At 37.9% G+C, this 20,953-nt stretch overlaps 2 protein-coding genes across 2 annotated transcripts in view; both read right to left on the reverse strand.

Moving 5' to 3' along the window:
• LOC146487104 (uncharacterized) overlaps window positions 1-11,671 on the reverse strand; it is a 201,041-nt gene extending 189,370 nt beyond the window's left edge. Inside the window, exons 1-10 of the mRNA XM_085089413.1 lie at window positions 11,576-11,671; window positions 10,741-10,959; window positions 9,394-9,770; window positions 8,612-8,779; window positions 6,581-6,691; window positions 6,276-6,392; window positions 5,792-5,882; window positions 4,940-5,314; window positions 4,059-4,181; window positions 3,594-3,716 (exon numbers count right to left, since the gene is read on the reverse strand). Of these exons, the coding sequence (XP_084945539.1) occupies window positions 3,594-3,716; window positions 4,059-4,181; window positions 4,940-5,314; window positions 5,792-5,882; window positions 6,276-6,392; window positions 6,581-6,691; window positions 8,612-8,779; window positions 9,394-9,770; window positions 10,741-10,959; window positions 11,576-11,660 (1,789 nt within the window). The 5' untranslated portion in view covers window positions 11,661-11,671. The remainder of the gene's footprint in view (window positions 1-3,593; window positions 3,717-4,058; window positions 4,182-4,939; window positions 5,315-5,791; window positions 5,883-6,275; window positions 6,393-6,580; window positions 6,692-8,611; window positions 8,780-9,393; window positions 9,771-10,740; window positions 10,960-11,575) is intronic.
• A 787-nt stretch (window positions 11,672-12,458) lies between these two features.
• LOC146487114 (uncharacterized) lies at window positions 12,459-17,761 on the reverse strand. The gene is made up of 4 exons (XM_085089381.1): window positions 17,409-17,761; window positions 14,671-14,835; window positions 12,758-12,868; window positions 12,459-12,674 (listed from the first exon to the last, which is right to left on the reverse strand). The coding sequence occupies exons 1-4, from the start codon at window positions 17,736-17,738 to the stop codon at window positions 12,459-12,461; spliced, it is 822 nt and encodes a 273-aa protein (XP_084945507.1). The 5' UTR covers window positions 17,739-17,761.
• Window positions 17,762-20,953: the final 3,192 nt, after the last annotated feature.

Consider the following 20,953-nt stretch of genomic DNA (forward strand, 5'->3'; position numbering starts at 1 on the left):
TTCGGGATTTTACACTTTTTTTTGGCCTTAAATTCTTTTCGCAGAGTAAAACGCAGCCAGAAGTGTAATTTTTCACCTACTATGAATACTACACATTAAATACAACAGGAACTGGTGTTGCTCGGCTCAAGCGGAGTTCTTAGATTATTGTTCTTTTACCGCTAGCGGCGCATGAATAGATTTTTTTATCCCGACTGCTATTGTCAATTTTATCTCACCTTCGCACATCTAAAAGTTTGATTGACAGCACCTATTTCAACGAAGCGAACACGACGCGAGCCCGAAACAACGAAGCCACAATCGTGGACAATTCTCGTTAAGAAATCTGAACGCGGCCCACCAAAAACAATTATTTCCTCTTCCACCCCTCGAATTTCTACAAGTTACTTCTCCCTCCCCCCCTCCCCCTATACAATGTTGATTTGGGAAGTGCTGATTGCCGGGAAACTGTTCGTGACCCACCAAACAACATTGAGTTGGGGGGAGGGGGGCGGGGAAAATATGGTCGTTCGATTGTTTACTTGTAAAAACGCTTAGAAGGGTACTTTTTCTTAACCGTTTTGTCCACGATTGTGTCAGCCAATTTTTTTCCATTTCCTCAGAACTCAAAAAGTTTGAACTTCAAGGGAGCCGTGTTTAGACACACCGGTCGGTGTTCTCTAAGTTACGCGTACGTTAACGTCAGTGTTCTATTTAGCAGAGATGTAACAAGCCAAAAATAGATCACGCCGGTCGTGATATAAACAACTCGCGTGTCGTTCTGGCCACTTGTTTGGACATTTTTTGGTGAAGTTAGTAACCACCAACACTATGGATCTTTTGAAAAGCTATGAAAGTGATGAATCTAGTTCAGAGCAGCCGGGTAAATCATTATCCGAAGATTCTCTCCTTAGAAGTGACCTACGCAGTGTTTATTTGGTGACATATAGCCAGGCAGATATTACTAAATTTCCAACCCGGGAAAATTTCGCCTCAGCAGTCGTGTCCGCATTTTCTCAAGGCAAAGTAAGAGTTGTTCAGTGGTGTTGCTGTCGGGAGAAACATAAAAACGGTGGTGAACATTATCATCTCGCACTGAAACTTGATCGTAATGAACGCTGGTTATCGGCGAAGGAATTTCTATTGAAGGAATTCGGGATTTCAGTTCACTTTTCCAACAAGCATCACAACTATTTCAGCGCGCACCAAAAACTAATTTTGCAAAGGATATTTCCCTGACTGCTGATACTCCAATCTTCTGCACAGGAAAGCGTCCGCTCATGTATATTAAAAATGGCTTAGTAGATGAACGTGAAACGGAAATGATGATTGTGCGTTAGAGAATTTTTTATTTCAATTTTCAAATCCCGCGGGAGCAGCAAAGAGAAATCCCGCCATGTGTACGATGTTTTGCAAGCCTTATTTGTGGCGAGCCAGGCCTAGAATTCGGGATGTAACGATTAACTTGACAGTTTCAAGGCAATGGTGAAATAAAACAACGATTAACACAGGTTTTCAACGGTTAACACCGAATGGTCGTGAAAAGAATAGATAGTCATTTCTTTTAATACAAAACTGCTGTTAATCGTTGTTAATCGTTGAAAGTGCTAAATGCCTTCTTGTTAATCGTATGCAATTAAAGTATTTTGCGTTATTAAGAGTTATATGTAAACAAACGGAAGAAAGGTAGATGTTACGGCAAGAAATGGACACATTTTCTCTTGTAGAATGTATTTGTTAACGTTTGTGACATGCCTGTCACGCACGCTGTACTATGTAACACAATAAAATACTAGCGTGACGTAATCTTCTGATTATTACTTGGTCAGAAAAGACCGCTTTCGTGTCCTGAGTTGCAAGATTAATAAATGTATATTGAATACAAGTATTAATACTTAGTGCGTTGTCCTTTTCCAGTAATAATGGCATCCATACGGTCATCCATAGTGTCTATAATCTTGTCGATTACCTCTGATGGAAAGTTGTACATTGTTCTGATTACACGTGTGGAAAATTCATCGAATGTCTCACGCGTAATGTTTAATTCTAGAGGCTGTTTTCTCAGCTTTTTTTTTTTTTTTTTAACAAGATTAAAGAAATTCTCGATAGGATCTATGTCAGGGCTGCGAGGCGGTATACATAATTGTTTTGCCCTTTTTTTATTTTAAGTACTCTTCTAACAAGAGCAGAATTCTGGTTCGGTGCGTTGACTTGTACAAACATGCGAGAACCATTCTTGTCTGCTCTTGCAAACATAGGATCAAATTTTCCATTAACAAAAGAGGCAAATGAACGGCTGTCCAGATTATCATATGCATGACACTCAATTACTTCTTTACCGTAACTAATGGCCACCATTAATCTTAAAATGCGACCTCCACTCCCCTCTTTACATCCTTTAGCCGTGCATCCCTGAATAAGCCCTTCGCACGCTCTCCTCCATACTCTCCCTTGTGGCGTTCTAGCTTGATCCGCCGGATTTCTTTTATAATAGAAACTGACACCATTCAAACAGAGAGCAACCGTATTGCACCAAATATCCCGAGAGTGGTTATTTTTTATGTTCTTTGCAAAGTGAACACGTTGACGCATGTCATCCTCGGACATCAAGCCTTTTTTACGCACCTGCAGGTAGTGGTAGCCTTCCTTGTGCAGAAAACGCCTAACGGTCCTGCTGCTTACTTCATTAGGCTTTAGACCAGCCCGCTCCTTAATCCTACTGGAAGAAAAATGTCCTTCCTCTTTTCGTAGCGCTCGCAAACAGCGAATAATTTTTCTCTGATCGCGCGCACAACTTGCTTGGACGTTCTCCTGCGCGTTTAAGCGGGGCCGGTCTGTTTCACGGATATGAACTCGTCTCGAATTCTGTATACCGATGCAAGTGAAATGTTGCATTGTTTCGGTATCTCTACGGCTGGTAATATCTTCTGCCGCGCCAAATATGCAATATACGCCTTTCTTTACGAGTCAATTGCGCCCGTAAAAACCATTGTATAAATGGCGAAGTGATGAGATAATGCATCTCTTTGCGTTACAAATTACAACCATTATCTCCGCGAATTAGGACCAATTAACGGCAATATTCGTGGACGTTAATTAGCACGCAATGTCCAATTACATATCACCCGGCCGGGTTTCTGTGCAGGGTTAGATCTCTGTTTTTAAACAATTTGTCTGTTTTACAATCGTGGACAATTCTCGTTAAGAAATCTGAACGCGGCCCACCAAAAACAATTATTTCCTCTTCCACCCCTCGAATTTCTACAAGTTACTTCTCCCTCCCCCCCTCCCCCTATACAATGTTGATTTGGGAAGTGCTGATTGCCGGGAAACTGTTCGTGACCCACCAAACAACATTGAGTTGGGGGGAGGGGGGCGGGGAAAATATGGTCGTTCGATTGTTTACTTGTAAAAACGCTTAGAAGGGTACTTTTTCTTAACCGTTTTGTCCACGATTGCAGTTACCTGTTACTCCCGTGGGAACAACTCACCATCTTTATGCCTCATTTTGCAAATTTTGGCACCGTAAGTACGTGTCGCGAAAGACAATAGAATTGTTGGCGATGTTGCGTCTGTAATCAGGAGAAAACGACACGAACAACCTAAACACTTACCCGTGCAAGATTTCCCATCGCCTGAATAACCAGCGTTGCATGTACAAGTATATGATCCGTCAGTGTTGCTGCACGCAGCATTGACATCGCAGCTGTGAGAGTTGATAGAGCATTCGTCTATATCTGTGCGAAAGGTTAACGCGAACAGGTCTAAGTATTAGCCGTTATGTTCGGTTGAATTTCACTCTGACTGTTCGGATTAGTCTACGATTAAGGGGTTTCTGAGGAATTGATTGAAAGGATGTTTCCGTACTTACTTGTTTGTATTTTTGCTGTGTGAGTAGTATGTCATTATCATCCTCATCATCATCCTCATCCTCATCGTCATGTTATAGCAATTAGAAGTTAATAGCATACATACTTAAAGTCATTTTTTTTCCCTTTTTTTCCTTAACCGACGCGCCTCATTTCTAAAAGAACAGTTTTATTCCTAGACTTTTAGCGCAATTAGCATTAAAGTCTTACCATTGCAGGTTTGTCCGTCCCCTGTATATCCAGTTGTACATGAACAGGTGAATGAACCCACAGTATTTTGACAAGCAGCATTTACATCACAGGTAAAAGCATTAGCGGTGCACTCATCAAAGTCTAAAAAATGAAATTGAACAATCAACGTTAAATGGGACGATTGTTTTACTGTAGCATTAAACAAGTATCATAATCAGACAAGTCATTTTTAAGGGTTCTGTCTCGTCAGCAAACAGTTCACATGATTAACCTGGAAACATATGAAAAATTTAAAACAAAATGAAATAAAATGTTGCTGCCTGAATGCCCACACCTTTTATAATGCAAGTTTACTTAAGCTTACATACTTTGATTTCATGAACGGAATCTTATTACCCGAATTCACGAGCTCCTAAAGTAAAAGTGCTCGTGTCCAAGCATTTCGAAAATTTGATAGGACTTTCGATGAAGGCATCGTTAGATTTTTCATCACAATGGACTAAATCCGAATTTCAAAGGCGGCCGTGATATCTTTCGAAGCAGTTATTCCACCGAAACGAACGATTACTACTGCGTGACCCTGACGCTAACATTAAGTCAGATTGCACGATTTGAGAGAATATCCACAAACATACTTCTCTTTGAAATTCCGAAAGAAAACAAAACAAAACAAAGAAAACGAGAAATAGTTGTTGAAGGAAATATGATACTTTTTTGAAACTTCGAGAGAGGAGGAAGCTGGGATCTAATTAAACACTACCTGTTGCAATTAAGAAAATACAAAAGACTTTGAGGAGGATGTATCCGCTGCTCTCAGATTTTGCTGAACTCAAATGGGTTTTTATCGACTTTAAACATTAAATCTCAACGTTAAACTAAACAAGCACGCTGCACTGTACCTGTGAAACAAGTAAAGTTGTTACAGTTATCGCATGACACATCATTCCAAGTATAACCATGCTTTGCACCCAAACTGTGCACGCAGTCTTCATTCCTCCAGTTGTTTGGTTGTCTCGGTGCCCAGAACCTAAAACTGCTCACTTCTTTGTTGGTCCAAACGAACGATCCTTCAACACTTCTGTCATTCAGACCAATCCAGCTTTGTTCACCGAGAATGCGATGCTGAATGTAAATATTTTCTTCTTGATTGTGAACCGTAACCAGACTAGAGCTCATTGTAGAACAGTTTGTCTCAGCGGTCAGCCATGAAGCGCATGCACGGCTTGTGAAGTAGCAGTAACCACCAAAGTAACTCCATCCTGGTCGGCATATGTCTGTATTAAGAAGAACATGAAAATTCATTGGCAGTTTCTGCATAAAAATCTGTTCTAGTACCAAGTATCCTGATTCGCGACTTATCACCATTTGCGTTATGAATTATCTTGAATAATTCTCCACTCCAAAAACTGTGAAAAGACTGTTACGAGTAGGTGATTGTGGGATTGTCTTGGAAGAGGGATAGATATCGCCTATAAGTGCATTTGGGAATTTTCTCGGGTAAGTGTAGCTCTTGTTAAATAGTTTTTACCTAAAAGAGTCTTCCATATACAGTTGTCTACCGAGAAATGCAATTATTCATCGGCGCAATAGGCTATTTTATGAGAACAAAAAAAAAAAAAAAGGATTCTGATTAGCCCAAACATTTCTATTGAGCTTAGTACCATTAATTTATTCAGTGGACCGTAATGAAACATCGCTCGTTTATCGATTGACTGCTTGTATGTAAATCAAAAGTCTCTTAATCCTCCTACCTGAAAGAACAGTGTATGATATGGAGAGCGGGTCATACTTTGACACATACATTTCCTTTAAACAGACTCGAGCTCCTATCGTGTTGATGTACTGTTGGACAAACAAAGATTTATATGAAGTGGTTAGAAGCAGTACTTACATAACAGATAAGTAAAGCCGACAGAGTGTCCGGAACAGCGTGTAGCCAATTACCACAGGCTCAGTCTCTTATGACAATATGAGACAGCTGACTATAATAACAACTCCTGAACATAATTTTTCTTTTAAAAAAATCGATAGTCAAAAGTTATGCCAATGGTGTCCGTAAACGATAAAAAAGACAGCTGGAAACTTAGAGAACCTCAGTTACCATGTAAAAATGTTTTCATGAATCATACGCATCCATGGCAAATTATCTCGTTTTTTAAATGGTTTCCTGATAGCTAGTAATATCTCAACAAGAAATGAATACCTATGAAGTATAGATTGATGCCGCTGACCTACCTCCACCCAAGCCGTTATGGAATTGTGCATAGGATCTTGATTACCACCACTTGAGGAATGGTTTGCCGACACGAAAACGCTTGGAGCAATTTGATACACTTTGTTGAAGTGGATATCCTAAAAAAGACGTAGTTGTTAGGAAAGGATTACATGATCCTTACTCTAATAAACATAATTCACGTTAATTAATGTCTGTGTTCCCGTGATGGTAAGGAATGGAAACATAGGCCAAAAAACAAATCCTACTTTTCTCACTCCACCAAACAAAACCATTGCAGTTTAGACTAAAAATAAGCTGGGCTAACCTTGCAAAAGGCGTTATTGAAATCAGCAGGAGGAGGCTGAGAGTTTGCAAAATAAACTGAACTGTGTTCCGAGAAGAGAGGCTTGTGAAGAGACGAAAACGCTAACCAGTTCTAAACAAAAAAGAACCAAAATGTAATTAGATGCAGTAAATATATTTATATTTGAAAAAGTGGACCAGGAAACATAATCGTCAAAGAAGTTTGCAAAAGAATAAACCCTCGGTTGACTTAATGTTGAAATGTCGAAGCAGTTACCGTCTCTGACGATAAAGATAAGTCAATCAGTGTTTGATAGTAAAATGCGGCAGTATATACTTAAGAGCGACTATCCCAAAGAACCTCCTACTCCAATTTTACCTAAAAAAAAAAAAATAGATTTTGCTGATAACTCCTCAATCAACTTCTCTTGGCAGGTAGGAAACAAATATGAAATACGAACGGATAATTTAATTTTCTTCAAATTTTGTGACTAGAACTTTTCCTCACTCTGGGCTATGCTCGAAACCCACTGGCGAGATCATGAATTTTGCAAGACTTACAGCTGTTAGAATTGGAAAATACTGATCGCTCAAAACCTCCTTATTCGCAATCATAAGCTTTAATTACTGTAATAAATCTGAGGGTAAAAAATTTATCTACTTTGAGCATTTATCGCAAGGTGCGATTAAGTGCAATCTCACTTGTGGAACAGAAACTGGATTGTGGCCAAATCTTATAGGAAAGAAAAAAATCGTAGAAACGTTTTTGTTGTTTATATGTTAACCTAGATAAATTTGAGGGCAAACGAACACAATCCCTTTGGTTTTAGCTCTGTAAAGTGTCCCCTTCAACTGAAAAAAATGATTTGAGAAAACAGTGGTAAAAATTCGATAATTCAATTTATTTCAAAACTATTGGTATAGTTTAATAGCCCGCTCTATAAACTTTAATTTGATAGGGCGTTTAGGTAACTACAGTTTAAACTGGACGCGCTATATCGCTTGGATGAGGGAAACCTTTAAAGGTATAAGGTAACCTTAACAGATTTTCATAGAAGATGGATGGAACTTTCCACTGATATGTAGAAGAGCCTGTGAAAACCATCCAATTTTGCAATTTATTTTTTCTTGAACTAGGGTTAAATCGCATGTCGCGATAAGTGCTCAAAGTAGATAAACTTTGTGCCCTCAGATTTATCACGGTAATTTAAGCTTATGATTTCAATTCATCACGTTATAAACGTGAAGGGTCTTCGTTTATAACTAGCGAATTAGGAGCTTTTGAACGATCTGTGTTCTTCAGAACTAACAGCTGGAAGTCTTCCAAAATTCACGATCATGCCAGTGGGTTTCGAACACAGCCCAGGATGCGAGAAGTTCGAATCACAAAATTTAAGAAAAATAAATTTATCCGTTCGTAAATCATATTTGTTACCTATTTGCCAAGCGAAGTTGAAAAAAGAGTTGTTAGCGAAATCTATTTTTTAGATAAAAAAATGAATATGGAGGTTTTTAGGGATAGTCGCTCTTAACATCACACTATGATTTCACTGGACTCGTGATTTTACCAGACACTGGTAAAAACTTTTGGACTTAGTTTCTTTGTTGTATTTTTTTTTAGTATATTTGGCCTTGAACAGACCGTGCTGTGTTGGGACAACAGAGCAATAGAAACGTTGCTTTTAAGATATTCAACTGTGATATAAACGTTAATTAACGATTGCGCACGGTTGCAGCCACTCCAACATAAATTGCAGCACCATTGTTATCAATTGTGGACATGACAAGGTTAAGTAACCAGTTATTGAATTTACTAAGCATTTTATAACATGTTTTCGTTGCGCATTATCGTACCCAAGTGTAAATATGTCTACTCAACAGGGATTTTATTGCAAGTAATCTTATGAAACCGCAATGAAAAATACCTTTGACTAAAACCGATTTCTTTCTTACCCTCTGTACAGTGGGTATGGATGCCGTATGTGGCATCCAGAAATTGGGTTAATTCAAAACATAATAGATGGGATATACAAACAGAAACTCTAATACATACAATGTAAATATCTTCATGAGAACCTGCGTAATTTTGCAGTTCCCTCAGACATATTTTCAGCGAAGATTGAAAGAGGTCCTCCAGCCAAATACTGGCAGCATCCCTTTTTAGCCCAGCATGGTGGTGTGCCGCGGTAATAAAAACGGAAGGTGTCTTCGAAAACGTACCCTGTAGATTAAAACAAATGAAAGAAAATTAAAATTAGAAGAGTGGAATGATAAATATAAGGCTTAGGTATACCAATGCTATCCATGAGCAAAGGACCTTTATGGTTTAAAACCAGACTCCATTTTAAGTGCTTTTTATGAAAATGACTCAGACAGGTGAAGTAATTACTCAAGTAAGGCTTATTAATGTCACGTAAGCAACTCATTAGTGAAAACTAAGTAAGAAGACTAACGTTTGACTCTGGCCTTAACCCTATCTAAACCAGGTTGGGGTGTGGGAGTATACCCAAGGCGACTTAACACTTCATGAATTTATCAGAAATTTATTTGGAAAAAAATTAAGGTGGTAAGTTAGTATTCATTGACTTTAATTTCACCTGGCAACGAATTCAAAAATGTGTTTTTTGAGCAAAGAAATCCCTTTTAAGAATGAAGAATAATTACTTTTCTCACCGTGCTTTTTTTCTTTTAGCTCATAATAGTGTTCCTGCATTAATTTTGGCGAGGAACAAACCTGGAGACAAAACCCCTTCCCCCCCCACCCCCGCCTTTCCCACTTCCACCCCCTCGTTACTTGGAAAAAACGAACGGAAACGAAACCAACAAATCACTTACCGAGGGAAAATTCACAGTCTCACAAGTCGTTCCAGTCCACCACTGCGATATGCGCACCTCTCCACTGAGGCCACCAACTGGAGCCCCCTGATAACCCATCCAGTCAACTGTCACGTTAGCACTAGATTTGCGTTCGTTGAAACCGGCTGCCATCACACAGGCAGTAAATTGATGGTAATTTACGTGTTCAACCCAAGAAACTGCAGCATCATGGACAAAGGACTTGTCGCTGGTGTCAATGTGATTGACAGTAATCTGCACTTCAATGGGTTTGTCAGGGTAGAAAACGTAAGGTTGGAAACGGATTACTTCACAATGGGAGTACCCCAGTGATGGAATGTGTGGCATGTGACGACGACCGCGTTGAAATGGAAATCCTGATGACGCAAAACATAAATCAGCAAAAGTGACTGGGAACAAAATGTTTTTATAGTAAATAGAAATATATCACAGCAAATGACTGGAAATAAAAAAAAAGAAAAAGAAAAGATGGGACGTATAAGGGTGTAATTGCAGGTTGCCATGTAAACACTAGTGGGACTTTTGAAATGCTTCATAGGAGGACAAAATGCCTTTAATTACTTTAAATTTAAAAAAAGTAGTTTACTAAGGTTTACAAGATTTTGTCAAATTCATGCTTTGTACGCATGTCCACAATGAGTTCTTCAGATTTCGCCTTTTCGCCTGTTTATTTCCCGCCATCACGCCCTTCTTTGCGTCTTAATTCCGATCCGGCCAAATCGTTTAATTTGGTTTCTGGATTTATAGAGAATTGGCAATAAGGATCATTGACAGGGCAATCCTCCTTTGCTGTTGTATTATGAAATGCTGGTCAATACAAGAAGTCATGTCAAAATGTAATCCCGTATTCTTCAATTATCCCTCCCGATACTCGTATCTCGATACCTCAACAAACATAGAATCCCTCACCCCCTCCGGATTAATGATAATGCATCCCTCTTCTACTCGCACATGGAATAACGGTCCCAAAACAAGCCAGATCCCGCATCCCGCCAAAACTCCTTTTAGACCATCTTCGATTATAAAGTAAAATGACGTCGAATTCTTAAGTTTGTGAGAGTTTTAATTTTTTAGCGATTAATTTAATTTGGACTTAATTCAAGACAGCCTTTAGAGGAACTCCAGAGTTGTGCATGTGTCGAAGTATAACATCTTTCCTCTCAAACATGAAACATGTTTAGCAATATTAGTGCCCCGATCCGGATCTTTTAAAAGTGTATAAGGCTGCAGTCAATGTTAACGTTGCTTATTCTTGATTTGGGTAATGTGCATGGCGAAAGTCTTCAAGTCGTTTCTAGAATTGAACCTATATGTAACTAAGCATACCTTCACAGCTGCCAGGATGTTGTACTGTAAAATTCAGTTGCAGCAAACACATTTCCTGTTCAAACAGGCACTTGTTGTCATAGGTCGTACCATTTGAGGAACAGATTGGTTCTTGAAATGAGGGACAGCTCTCAACACTGACACAGCGAGCATCGGAAGGCCCAAAAGCCTTACAAAGACAGTGGTAATCGCACGTGACGTCTAAACATGGATCCAGGTCTAGAAATATGTGCAAAGGAAGAAATGTTAAGAGAAAGTAGAACATCTGGTTGGAAGCAGTAAGAGAGCGTGTAGATTTGAAATTGGGTTCAGGGAGGATGAATATAAGAAATCGCCTGTATCTGGCTTGGTATTATGGCAGATATCAAAACCCGAAACGCTCAAAGGCTAAATACATTCTTTTTGACCCCACACAACATGGAGATGTGTACAAGTGTATTAGTATTACCGTCATATCTGCTATGAATGTACCTGAAATGGTAGACAAATGGGATTGGGGCAAATATTTCAATATATGCCATTCCCAATGTATCATGATCTGACCTAGAAGCTATCCACTGTCAATGACATAGTACTTTCCCAACACTTATCCAAAAGACAACATATCCGATTTGGGTACACGGGCTCAACACTGTAAGTGTGGGTTGAAGAACGGATAGATTTTCATTCGTGCGTTAAAATTTGTATCGTTCGCATAAGAATATAACGTCAATGAGAATTTGTCCTAGCCTAAGACTTTGTCCTTTTCTTATACCTAAAGAAGAATCCATATAACAATTATTGGAAATATACATAAATTGTTGCTTGGTCTTCATTTACAACTGATTTTACGTACCTCCAATAACCACGTAATCTACTTGGATGGCGTGTTTGTTGTTTACATCACTGTTATAGTGTTTCACACAAATTTCTGTTTCCATTGTGGATGTGTGCTAAAATTGAACAGAATTGTTTCATTTGTGGGGTTTGAGATAGCAGTGATGTAAATTTTAATAAAAGCTTTTATGTGCTATTTGAGCAAAAACCACCACATTCTCTGACTTTTCCCATACAATAAACTGAAATTTGACAAAATTTAAATATCCCTGGTATTTTATTTATCCATAGCAATCATAACTTAAGGCTATATAGGCCGATGGGGCAGGTATCCCACCCGCGCTGACTTTGCACGTTCATCACTGTCCATTGCGGATTCAAAGAATACATTTTTTTTTTGGTACTTTATGTCTTCCAAGTCTCTTGGTGATGTGGTCAATCGAGATGGAGCTAGAAGACTTCGGTCTTGGCAGACTATATCAATGCTAGAGTTGCCTCATTTATCTTTTTTGCCACTTTAAAGTTAACATTTTTTATATTTTAGTTGATTTTCTCTGCTTTTTGAAAACAATATGAATGATTTTTGAGCTTCTCGACCAAAAACTACTTACTAAAAGATCCAAGAAAGACCTTGTTCGAAAATTATGGTTTTGCAATAAGGGCAAATCCCGTTCTAGGCAGTCGAAGCCGAAAATTTCTGGATGATTTTTATTTTTCGAACATACTTCAAACCCAGACACTAGACTGCTTGAATAAGTTAAGTGTCTAGTAAGGGTGGAACTCTTCGCATAGTACACTCAAAATCAGGCATAAAACAACAACAACAACAACAACAACAACAACCAGTATTGTGATAAAATTTGAAGTAAGTAGAAAATAGATCAATGAACTTGTTTGTATTCTCATAAGGTAATGTAAAATTGTGCCTCCTTACTTTCTCTTAACCAATTGCTTATTGGATCAACGATAAACATAACAAAAGTTAAAGAAAGTACCTCAATCCAGCTGGCAATTGCGTCACATCCAGATCCAGCAGACAGAGGCGAATTGTTATACTTGCGTTTAGGCGTCACCACTACCACAGGAGGAACAAAGAATGGAGCTGTAAAGTTGATTTTCTATGAGAAAAAATAAACAAATATGCTTAAACGTATAGGATGATGTTGACAGTTATTTATTTTCATTATTTACTTCTCCTTACCTGACAGAAAGCATAGTTATCTCTGCGAGATGGTGAGGTAATGTTTGCAAACAACAGACTGTTCGTCAAGGTAAAATTGTCCAGATTGAGGTTAGTAAATGCTAACCAGTTCTGCAAGAAAGCAAAATAAATGATTGCTCAAGTTAGCCTTTTCTTTAATCGAATATAACCCTCTCATTTAAGTTTTTAAAATCTTTTGGGTATTTGACCAAACTGTCTGACAATCTACTATACCAGTTTGGACATGCTACATTGGTGTTTCTTTTCACCTCTGTTTTTGTTTGTACTTTCCTATTCCCCTTTTACCTTTCTCCTCTTAGCCAACGCCTTTTTTTTTATCTGGATCAATGCATCAAGTCCAAAAATGTTTCTTAATTTACGTTTGCAAAATGGCACAATGGACTGAAATGGCCTGCGATTTAAGCCATTGATCTTAGAGTGCCCCTAACCCTTCAATTTGTTTTCTTTTGATAGATTTCCATATCTATCAAGAACTCATTTTCGAAAAAAAAATTGAGAAATATTGAATCCTTTTTTTTACGAGCACTAGAAGTGAAAGGCAGTATTGTCAATATTCTCACATATCGTTCGCATTAGTCCCCCACTCGGCCAAATGTGTCCAAATATGGAGCGTGACGTAAGAAAAAGACATCGCGCAAAAATATCCGAAGATTCGCGGTAATGCTTCAATTGTAAACAGAGAGAATGGTTGCAAAATGTGTGGTTTTTGATGCTGCAACTCTCGAAATGTAGAGAAAGGAATCAGCGTACTTTCAATGCTTCGTGCTTTGGAATGGTGTCCTTTTCTTACGTCACAGCTAAGAAAGTGTCCAATATCGAACGCTTCTCATTGTCTCGTTTCTTATGAGCCCACGAGACAAAAATTTGTCCAGCGGGGCTTAGAAGGCACAAAAATTTAAAAATTTGAGTAACTTTTAGCGCTCGTAAAAAAAAGGATTCAATATTTCTAAAAAAAAAAACATTTCGAGAATGAGTTCTTCACAGATATGGAAATTTACCAAAAGAAAACAAATTGAAGGGTTAGGGACACTTTAAGTGCCGCCTTGCTGGATTCACTATCTCATTTGGATTTTTCAGGTTTTCCAACACATCATTAATACATTCAAAAATCGACTTAAGAACGTTTATTTCTTTTAAAATAGCCCTAACAACGCGCCATTACGATTCAGAACTATATCGCAAGCATTTGTTAAGTCTTGGTAACCGAGCGTCCTACTCAAATCTCAGGCGCGGGCGCTAGGAGCGCGAGTGTTAACTCATTAGGGTTAACGATGGCGTGCTTAGTGCCTGCGTCTGGGATTGGAGTACGACGCGCGGTTACCAAGACTTAACGAACGCTTGCAGGATAGCTCTGAATCAAACGCAGGGTTTTTTTAGGGCTATTCTACTTGATATAAATATGGAGCAAGATCAGAAAGGACAGAAGACTACTTCATTGTGAGTAATTCAACTTTATATGAGATAAAATGTAATCGTTATTTAGTCGAAACCCTGTTTCCTATAGCCCATGATAAAACTAACAAAATGTAAAATGAGAAAAGTACCATAAAGGCAATGTTTCATAACCAAAGGACAAAGACATTTTAGAGGAAGAAGCAACATCGTTGTCAAAATCGTTTTTCGATTTATTTCTAAGAAATTCATTTGACAATAAAGGTTTTAAAACCAAAGTGTCCTTAGATTAATTTTGAAAAAGTCACAAGGTGTGCTTATTGTTACTTTCACTCCAATAGGCACGAATGTTCAAAGTCAAGTCCGGACACTTTCTATTTCCGTCCAACTCACCCTTTAAAAGGGCGAGTTAATTTCTTTATAACATAAAGAATTACGTTACAGAAGACAGAAGCAATATCTTTAAAAAATAATAATAAAAATACGAAGTAATTACTCACAATTTTTATGTTTTGGTGTAAGCCATCAAAAAGCTTGGTTTCACGGACACAAAGATTGAAACTGTTCACACTCGGATGTTGAATCCACAGCGCCATGGCATCCTGGGGTCTTTTAGCTAACTTGTGAGAAGGGGTTACAAGTACAGTTGGTGGAGTCATAAAACGCTAAAAAAATCAAATATTAAACAAGACGAAATTAAGAATAATTGAACGGTACTCGTTATCACCATTCAAAAGTTCACTCACTCACACTTACTCACCCACTCAATAACATTAGAAATGAGCTGCATCCTCTCGTTTCAACACACGATGGTTTTTTTTTTTTTTTAACTTAAATGATGACGATAAGATACGGTGTTTACTTACCCTAGAAAATGAAACCACTTAAAAAAAAGTAGGTAAATACTCATATTTAATGTTTCAGAAGAGCCAAAAAACATCCCAAATTCAAAATGTAATGAAATATAATAATTTTATACCAAAATGAGGACAATGGAGCCAAACGTATCTTTGACAGACAGACAAACATATTTAGGGATAGAAATGACTTGATCTGGTCGTTATACCTCACGCATTCGCATTGGTAAAAAAAAAAAGCTTTCAAAGTTCTATCTTCAAATTCAACTTTCAAGTTTATTTGGCGTTGGATAAATTTACATGTATAATTTCTCGGTGCCGAAAGTAGGAAAGCTAATCTAGGCGGGCCAGTATGACAAAAAGGAAAGAATAAATCTTACCGCTAAGTAAGAAGGAAAACTTAGCTATAATATCAAAGGTACAGAATAAGGAGAGGTTTTTGAGAGGTTACTAATAACAACAATAAAAAAACGGTCGTTCTCTAATTCCGATACGACCACAGTTACAATTAAGAATAAACTTTTTGATGCTCTTTTCAAACTTATACTATTATATGAATGCGAAATTGGGGAGCCTGAATTATTATTATATAAGACTTATTTTGAAATAAAGCACAGTTGAAAAAGTCCATATTAAGTTGTCCAAAGAAACAATAAATACACCATGGTACACATAAAGCCTGCCTGTCGGACAGAACTTGGGGCGGAACCCATTAACTATAGACATGAAGACTTCAATTTTCAGTTACTGGCAAAGCCCACTATATGAAACAAACAATCCTCTCTTAAATAAAGCTTTTTTGTTACGCAAGATTTTTTGATGTATTAAATAGTGATAGTTAATACGAATGCCCTCCACAAGCAATAAATTAAATGGACAACATATCGAGAATGCTCGTTCCTCCCTTAAGACTCAACTAAGAAAAAAAATATATTCAAAATTCAAAACTAATGTTCCAGAAGAAAAAAAAAGTTCTTAGAATCAGTATGTTAATAATGAGTTGTTTCACTGTTTTTATTTTAATTATTCAAAATTATAATCTCCTTGTTTCAGTTAATCCGTTATTCTAGTTAATATCGAACCTTTTATTGTAACTAGACCAATATCTCCCTTTGGAGAGTAAGACGCAATAAAGAGACCCTATCACTATCACTATCGCTCACTCACTCACCGACTCACTCACTCACTCACTCACTCACTCACTCACTCACTCACTCACTCACTCACTCACTCACTCACTCACTCACTCACTCACTCACTCACTCACCAACTCACTCATTCACTCACTCACTCACCAACTCACCTACTCTCTTACTCACTCGCTCATTCACTCACTCACTCACTCACTCACTCACTCACTCACTCACTCACTCACTCACTCACTCACTCACTCACTCACTCACTCACTCACTCGTTCGCTCATTCACTCACTCACTCACTCACTCATGCACTCACTCACCTCCCACCCACCTACTTACGAACTCACTCAAGCACGCACGCAGGCACGCACGCATTGTTCACGCAATCACTCAGTCACTCACTGACTTACTCACTCACTCACCCATCCACCAACACACCTCCCACCCACCCACCTACTCACCAACTGACTCACGCACGCAGGCACGCACGCATTATTCACTCACTTATTCACTCACTCACTCACTCACTCACTCATGCAATCAGCCACTCACGCACCCACTCACCCACTCACTTACTCACGTACCCACTCGCTCACTCACTCACTCACTCACTCACTCACTCACTCACTCACTCACTCACTCACTCACTCACTCACTCACTCAAAATCGTCACGTTTCATTGATTTTGTGCCAGCATTGTCTGAAAAGTAGATTAGTAGCTCATGAACTTTTGCACCTCTGTCTGGATGCTTATGGTTTAGAACCGTGAGAAAAAAAAGCTATGATTTTGAACATATAACATAAACCTCAATAAACGAACTACAATGGATAATTAAGTTTATACCAAGCCCGAGCTTCTTTAATTTCTAAAGTCTAGGTTAAACAAAATATCGATAATAGAGAGGACAAATCAATTTTGAAAAAAAAAAAAAGTCTCGACTGCTTACTTTGAAATTGACGTCCTGTAAGCGATGAATGATTTTGGCAAATAAGGTTGAAAATACTGTCCGTCTAACTTTTCGCAAGGAAGGGAAATTGTCTGACTTGACCGACGGTTTCTTTTTCTAAAACTGGCTTAAGCTGATAACAGAATCAAAAGGCCGTTACTTTTAAGATCCTATTTTAAACCTAGAACTCTGATTACAAATGAAGCCAGTAGGTAGAGGTTTTTTTACTTTTTTTTTTGCTAATTGAAATTTCATTAAATAAATAAATACTAATATAAATACTAATTATGTTAACCTGTGGGAAATCGATCCTTTTGCATTCTGTCCCAGTAGTCCAGGAATCCAAGTTAGCAGTTCCTATTTGAGCTCCAGAAGGAACGGATTGGACAGCGATCCAATTCACCTCTGCTGTTCCATTAGAACCTTCACCGTATTCAGAAACACAGGTGGTGAATTGATTTTGATCTTCTGATTCAACCCAAATAGCTGCACCGTTACCACGAGTTGGGCCTCTTTCCATCGAATGACCAAATGAAGCAAACACTTTCACTTTCTTTCCGCCATTGAAAGGTTGAGAAAACGATATTTTCTTGCAAGTAAACAGTCCTGGACTGGATGTCGTCATGTTGACTTTTCCGGCCTTAAAACTGGTGGCTATTAAATTAGAGAATATACAAAGACTTGCTAAGACTGAATACCTTTTTGTGAATAGTAAATGAATCCACAAATATATTTTGCTTGATTGTATAGTCCATCCTTGAGCACCCAACAAAGAATTGCAGTTCACATTAATTCAAAACGACAAGGAAGCTATGCAAGTGACCATTAATTGTAAAAATTGCAATATTTGCTTTTAAAAAAAGGTTTAAAGACCTTAAAGTACCTCCGCAAATTATCTATTATCTGGTTACTTCCACAGCGATCTACTTCCGCCCCACCCCCAAGTCTGTCTGTTACTCTCTGCGCTACAATTAAGAGAACAAATGACGACATATACTGAAAAAAGTCCAAATTAAAGCAAATGGGGGTTTTGCAGTTACCTTCTCTTCCTCCAATTAGCAGCACAACTGTAAATAACACAAAGCCAAGGTGCAGGGGAAGATGGCACTTGTCAGACATCTTGCTTCAGCTGAAGGAAAACCTTCATGCAGTGAATGTTAAATGCAACACGTTTTCGTGATAGTCATATTCGTCTGCTCACGAATGAATTATTCGGGCTCTACTTGAAGTGTTTTTCTAATGGAAATCCTTTTTTGAGAGGTTAAGATGTAACGCTTACACGTCAGATTTAAAAAGGCTCCTTTCAGTTTAATATTTGTTAAATGCCTGTTTAATCCTCGGACTTTCACATTGGATAAGGTTATTCAATTTTGTTTAATTATTTAATTTAATTAATTTCAGAAAATTCTCAGCTGCAGTTAACTTATCGAAATTCCAGCAATTAGAACGATAATCCTTTGCCCAAAAAATGTTGTTGTACAATTTATCTACTTAATAGTTTAGTTATTATTATTTGCAGTGGAAATAAATAATCTAAAAGAAACTATAATTAAAAGAAAAAAAATAAAGAAAAGGAATTAGATAAATTTTTTGCGGTGATAATGACTTTCGGCTAGTGAAAGTAGGCAGATGGAATTCAAAATAGAGATGCCTTTTTAAACCTACATGGCCCAGCAGTGAACAACTCCTTAGCATAACTTAAAATTGAAGGAACATCTGGACATTCACCCCGGGCGTTTATATCGATGAAAACCATTTTTATTTTATTATTATTTTTATTTAATTATTTTGCCACACCACAAATACAATGTAAACAAAAAAAAAATAGAAAAAAAATAGTTGTAACAATGGCGAGGAGACCTAAAGGAAACTATGAAGCTTATATTGATTAGGTCTTCTCAGTTATTATTTTACAAGATGAAATCAAAAAAGAAGATAAGAACACGACGACGGATACAATTACAATTTCATGCAATTACAATTTCAAACGGAAGGATATATTACGAAAAGAAAAGCTGCAAGAAAATGAAAACTATTTAATAGTTATTAAAGAAAAACGCCTTAAGTGCTTTCTTAAAGGAGATAGAGGAGGACGAGTTGACGATTTCGGTACACAAGGAGTTGTAAAATTTATGTCCCTGGTAAAAAACGGAAAACTGCTTGATGTTAGTTTGACAAAGAGGCAAACGATAAAAATGAAAGTTTCCTGTATGATACGAATGAATTTCTTTCTTTAAGGTGAATTTACTGTCAAATTTTAAAGGAAGGGTACGGTTTTGGTAAGTACATGAATAAACCTAATTGAAATAGGTGTATGTCATGAAATTTTAAATTACCAATTTTCTAAAGATTGGATCAGTATGTGTATAAGAATGGGTTTTTGCTACAGTTCTCACCACTCGTTTCTGAAGAATTTTAAGACGAACAAGGTTAGATTTGTAAGTGGAGGCCCAAATTAAGTTGCAGTAAAAAAAAGTATGGGTAGACTAGTGAAAAATATAATGTTCGTAGAGATTTTGTCGACAAGTATAATTTAGATTTGCGAATTATTCCGATAGACTTTGTTGAATACAACCATCGAGTGAAACTTCTAATGGATCATGCTGGATGAGACTGACTGCTATATTTGTTTTATAATATTGCAAGGTATATTACAGCACTTATCGATAAGTATAAAAACTGAAAAATGAAGTTAGAATACTTGTTAATCGGACGTTTTTCTCCAATCTCTGAAATTATAAAATAATGTACACAAATGAAATGTCGTCCTTCGGAACTGATTGAGCTCCAATAAAGGCGCACAGCATCAATCAACGTCCCCTTGCTGACCTTCAAAGCCTTCGCCATCTTTCATGTCTGCAAGTCATGTAAGCTTATCAAAAACTGGCGCAGGTATTGTAACTCGGGGATTGATACTGTTGTGTCTAATAATATTACGATAACAGGGCTTGATATTTTTGCCTGCGTAACAAACAACTTGATTTCGTTTCATTGGGGCCTGGTATTGTAGCTCGGGGATTTATATTCTTGTGTCGAATAATTAACTATTATTCCATTCGCCCTTGTTGGATATTGGATGGTAATAGCCAAAGAGGTGCGAAGTGTTTGGATATTGGTGTTGAAGTTTATTGAATTTTATTTCAAAAAAATGACCGGATTATGAGGCAGCTTCCCACCAAAAGCGACAACGTAATGACCACATGACACGCGCAGCTCTTTGCGAGTGGAGTTGAATGAGAAATCGAAAGCGAAGCAGATCGGACCATAGCTACTACACTATGATCGGACACAGCCGGACATCTCAAATTCAAGAAACGTACAAGTGTACGAGTTACAACCTTTCTGAGACAAGCATTTAAGTGCTTTTGAAGTTCAAGCTTATCGAGAAGCGTAATAATTGTGCACATTTGAGCTAATGTTTTGCTGTGTGGTGCCGAGCGAAGGAAAGGATCAAAGACCTGACAGATTTTTTTTGTGCTAAACTGAATTCCTCGCAGACGTTTTAAAACACTTAAGGCAAGTCCGAGGGTACTAGGTACAACCTCACACAAGCATTCAGTGCAAGTTTTTAAGCTTCAAGCTTATCGAGAAGCGTAAGAGCTGTGCACACTTGTGCAAGTGTTTTGTTGAGTGGTGCCGAGTGATCGACCGAAACGAACATTATGGCCGCCGCTCGTGCGGATCTCCTAGATGAACTTTTGTAACTGAAGTCCTCGTAAATGTGTAGAACATGAAGGCAGGCGTTAAGTTCGTCTTGGGAAAATCCTTCAATTGGTTTTAACCTCTTACCGCCATGATTTGCAAGCCATGGTGAAATTTTTGAAGATAACCGGTTGTTGT

This window comes from Pavona decussata, unplaced genomic scaffold, assembly GCF_977016875.1.
Source record: "Pavona decussata unplaced genomic scaffold, jaPavDecu1.1 SCAFFOLD_18, whole genome shotgun sequence".
Classification (NCBI taxonomy): Eukaryota; Metazoa; Cnidaria; class Anthozoa; order Scleractinia; family Agariciidae; genus Pavona; species Pavona decussata.

Excerpts from the sequence above, each read along its gene's own strand:
- LOC146487114 (XM_085089381.1), bottom strand. The coding sequence starts at position 17,738 with ATGACGACATCCAGTCCAGGACTGTTTACTTGCAAGAAAATATCGTTT. Across the intron at positions 14,836-17,408 it reads AAAGGATCGATTTCCCACAG|CGTTTTATGACTCCACCAAC; the intron begins GTTAACATAATT and ends TGATTTTTTTAG. Across the intron at positions 12,675-12,757 it reads ATAACTATGCTTTCTGTCAG|AAAATCAACTTTACAGCTCC; the intron begins GTAAGGAGAAGT and ends TTTTTCTCATAG.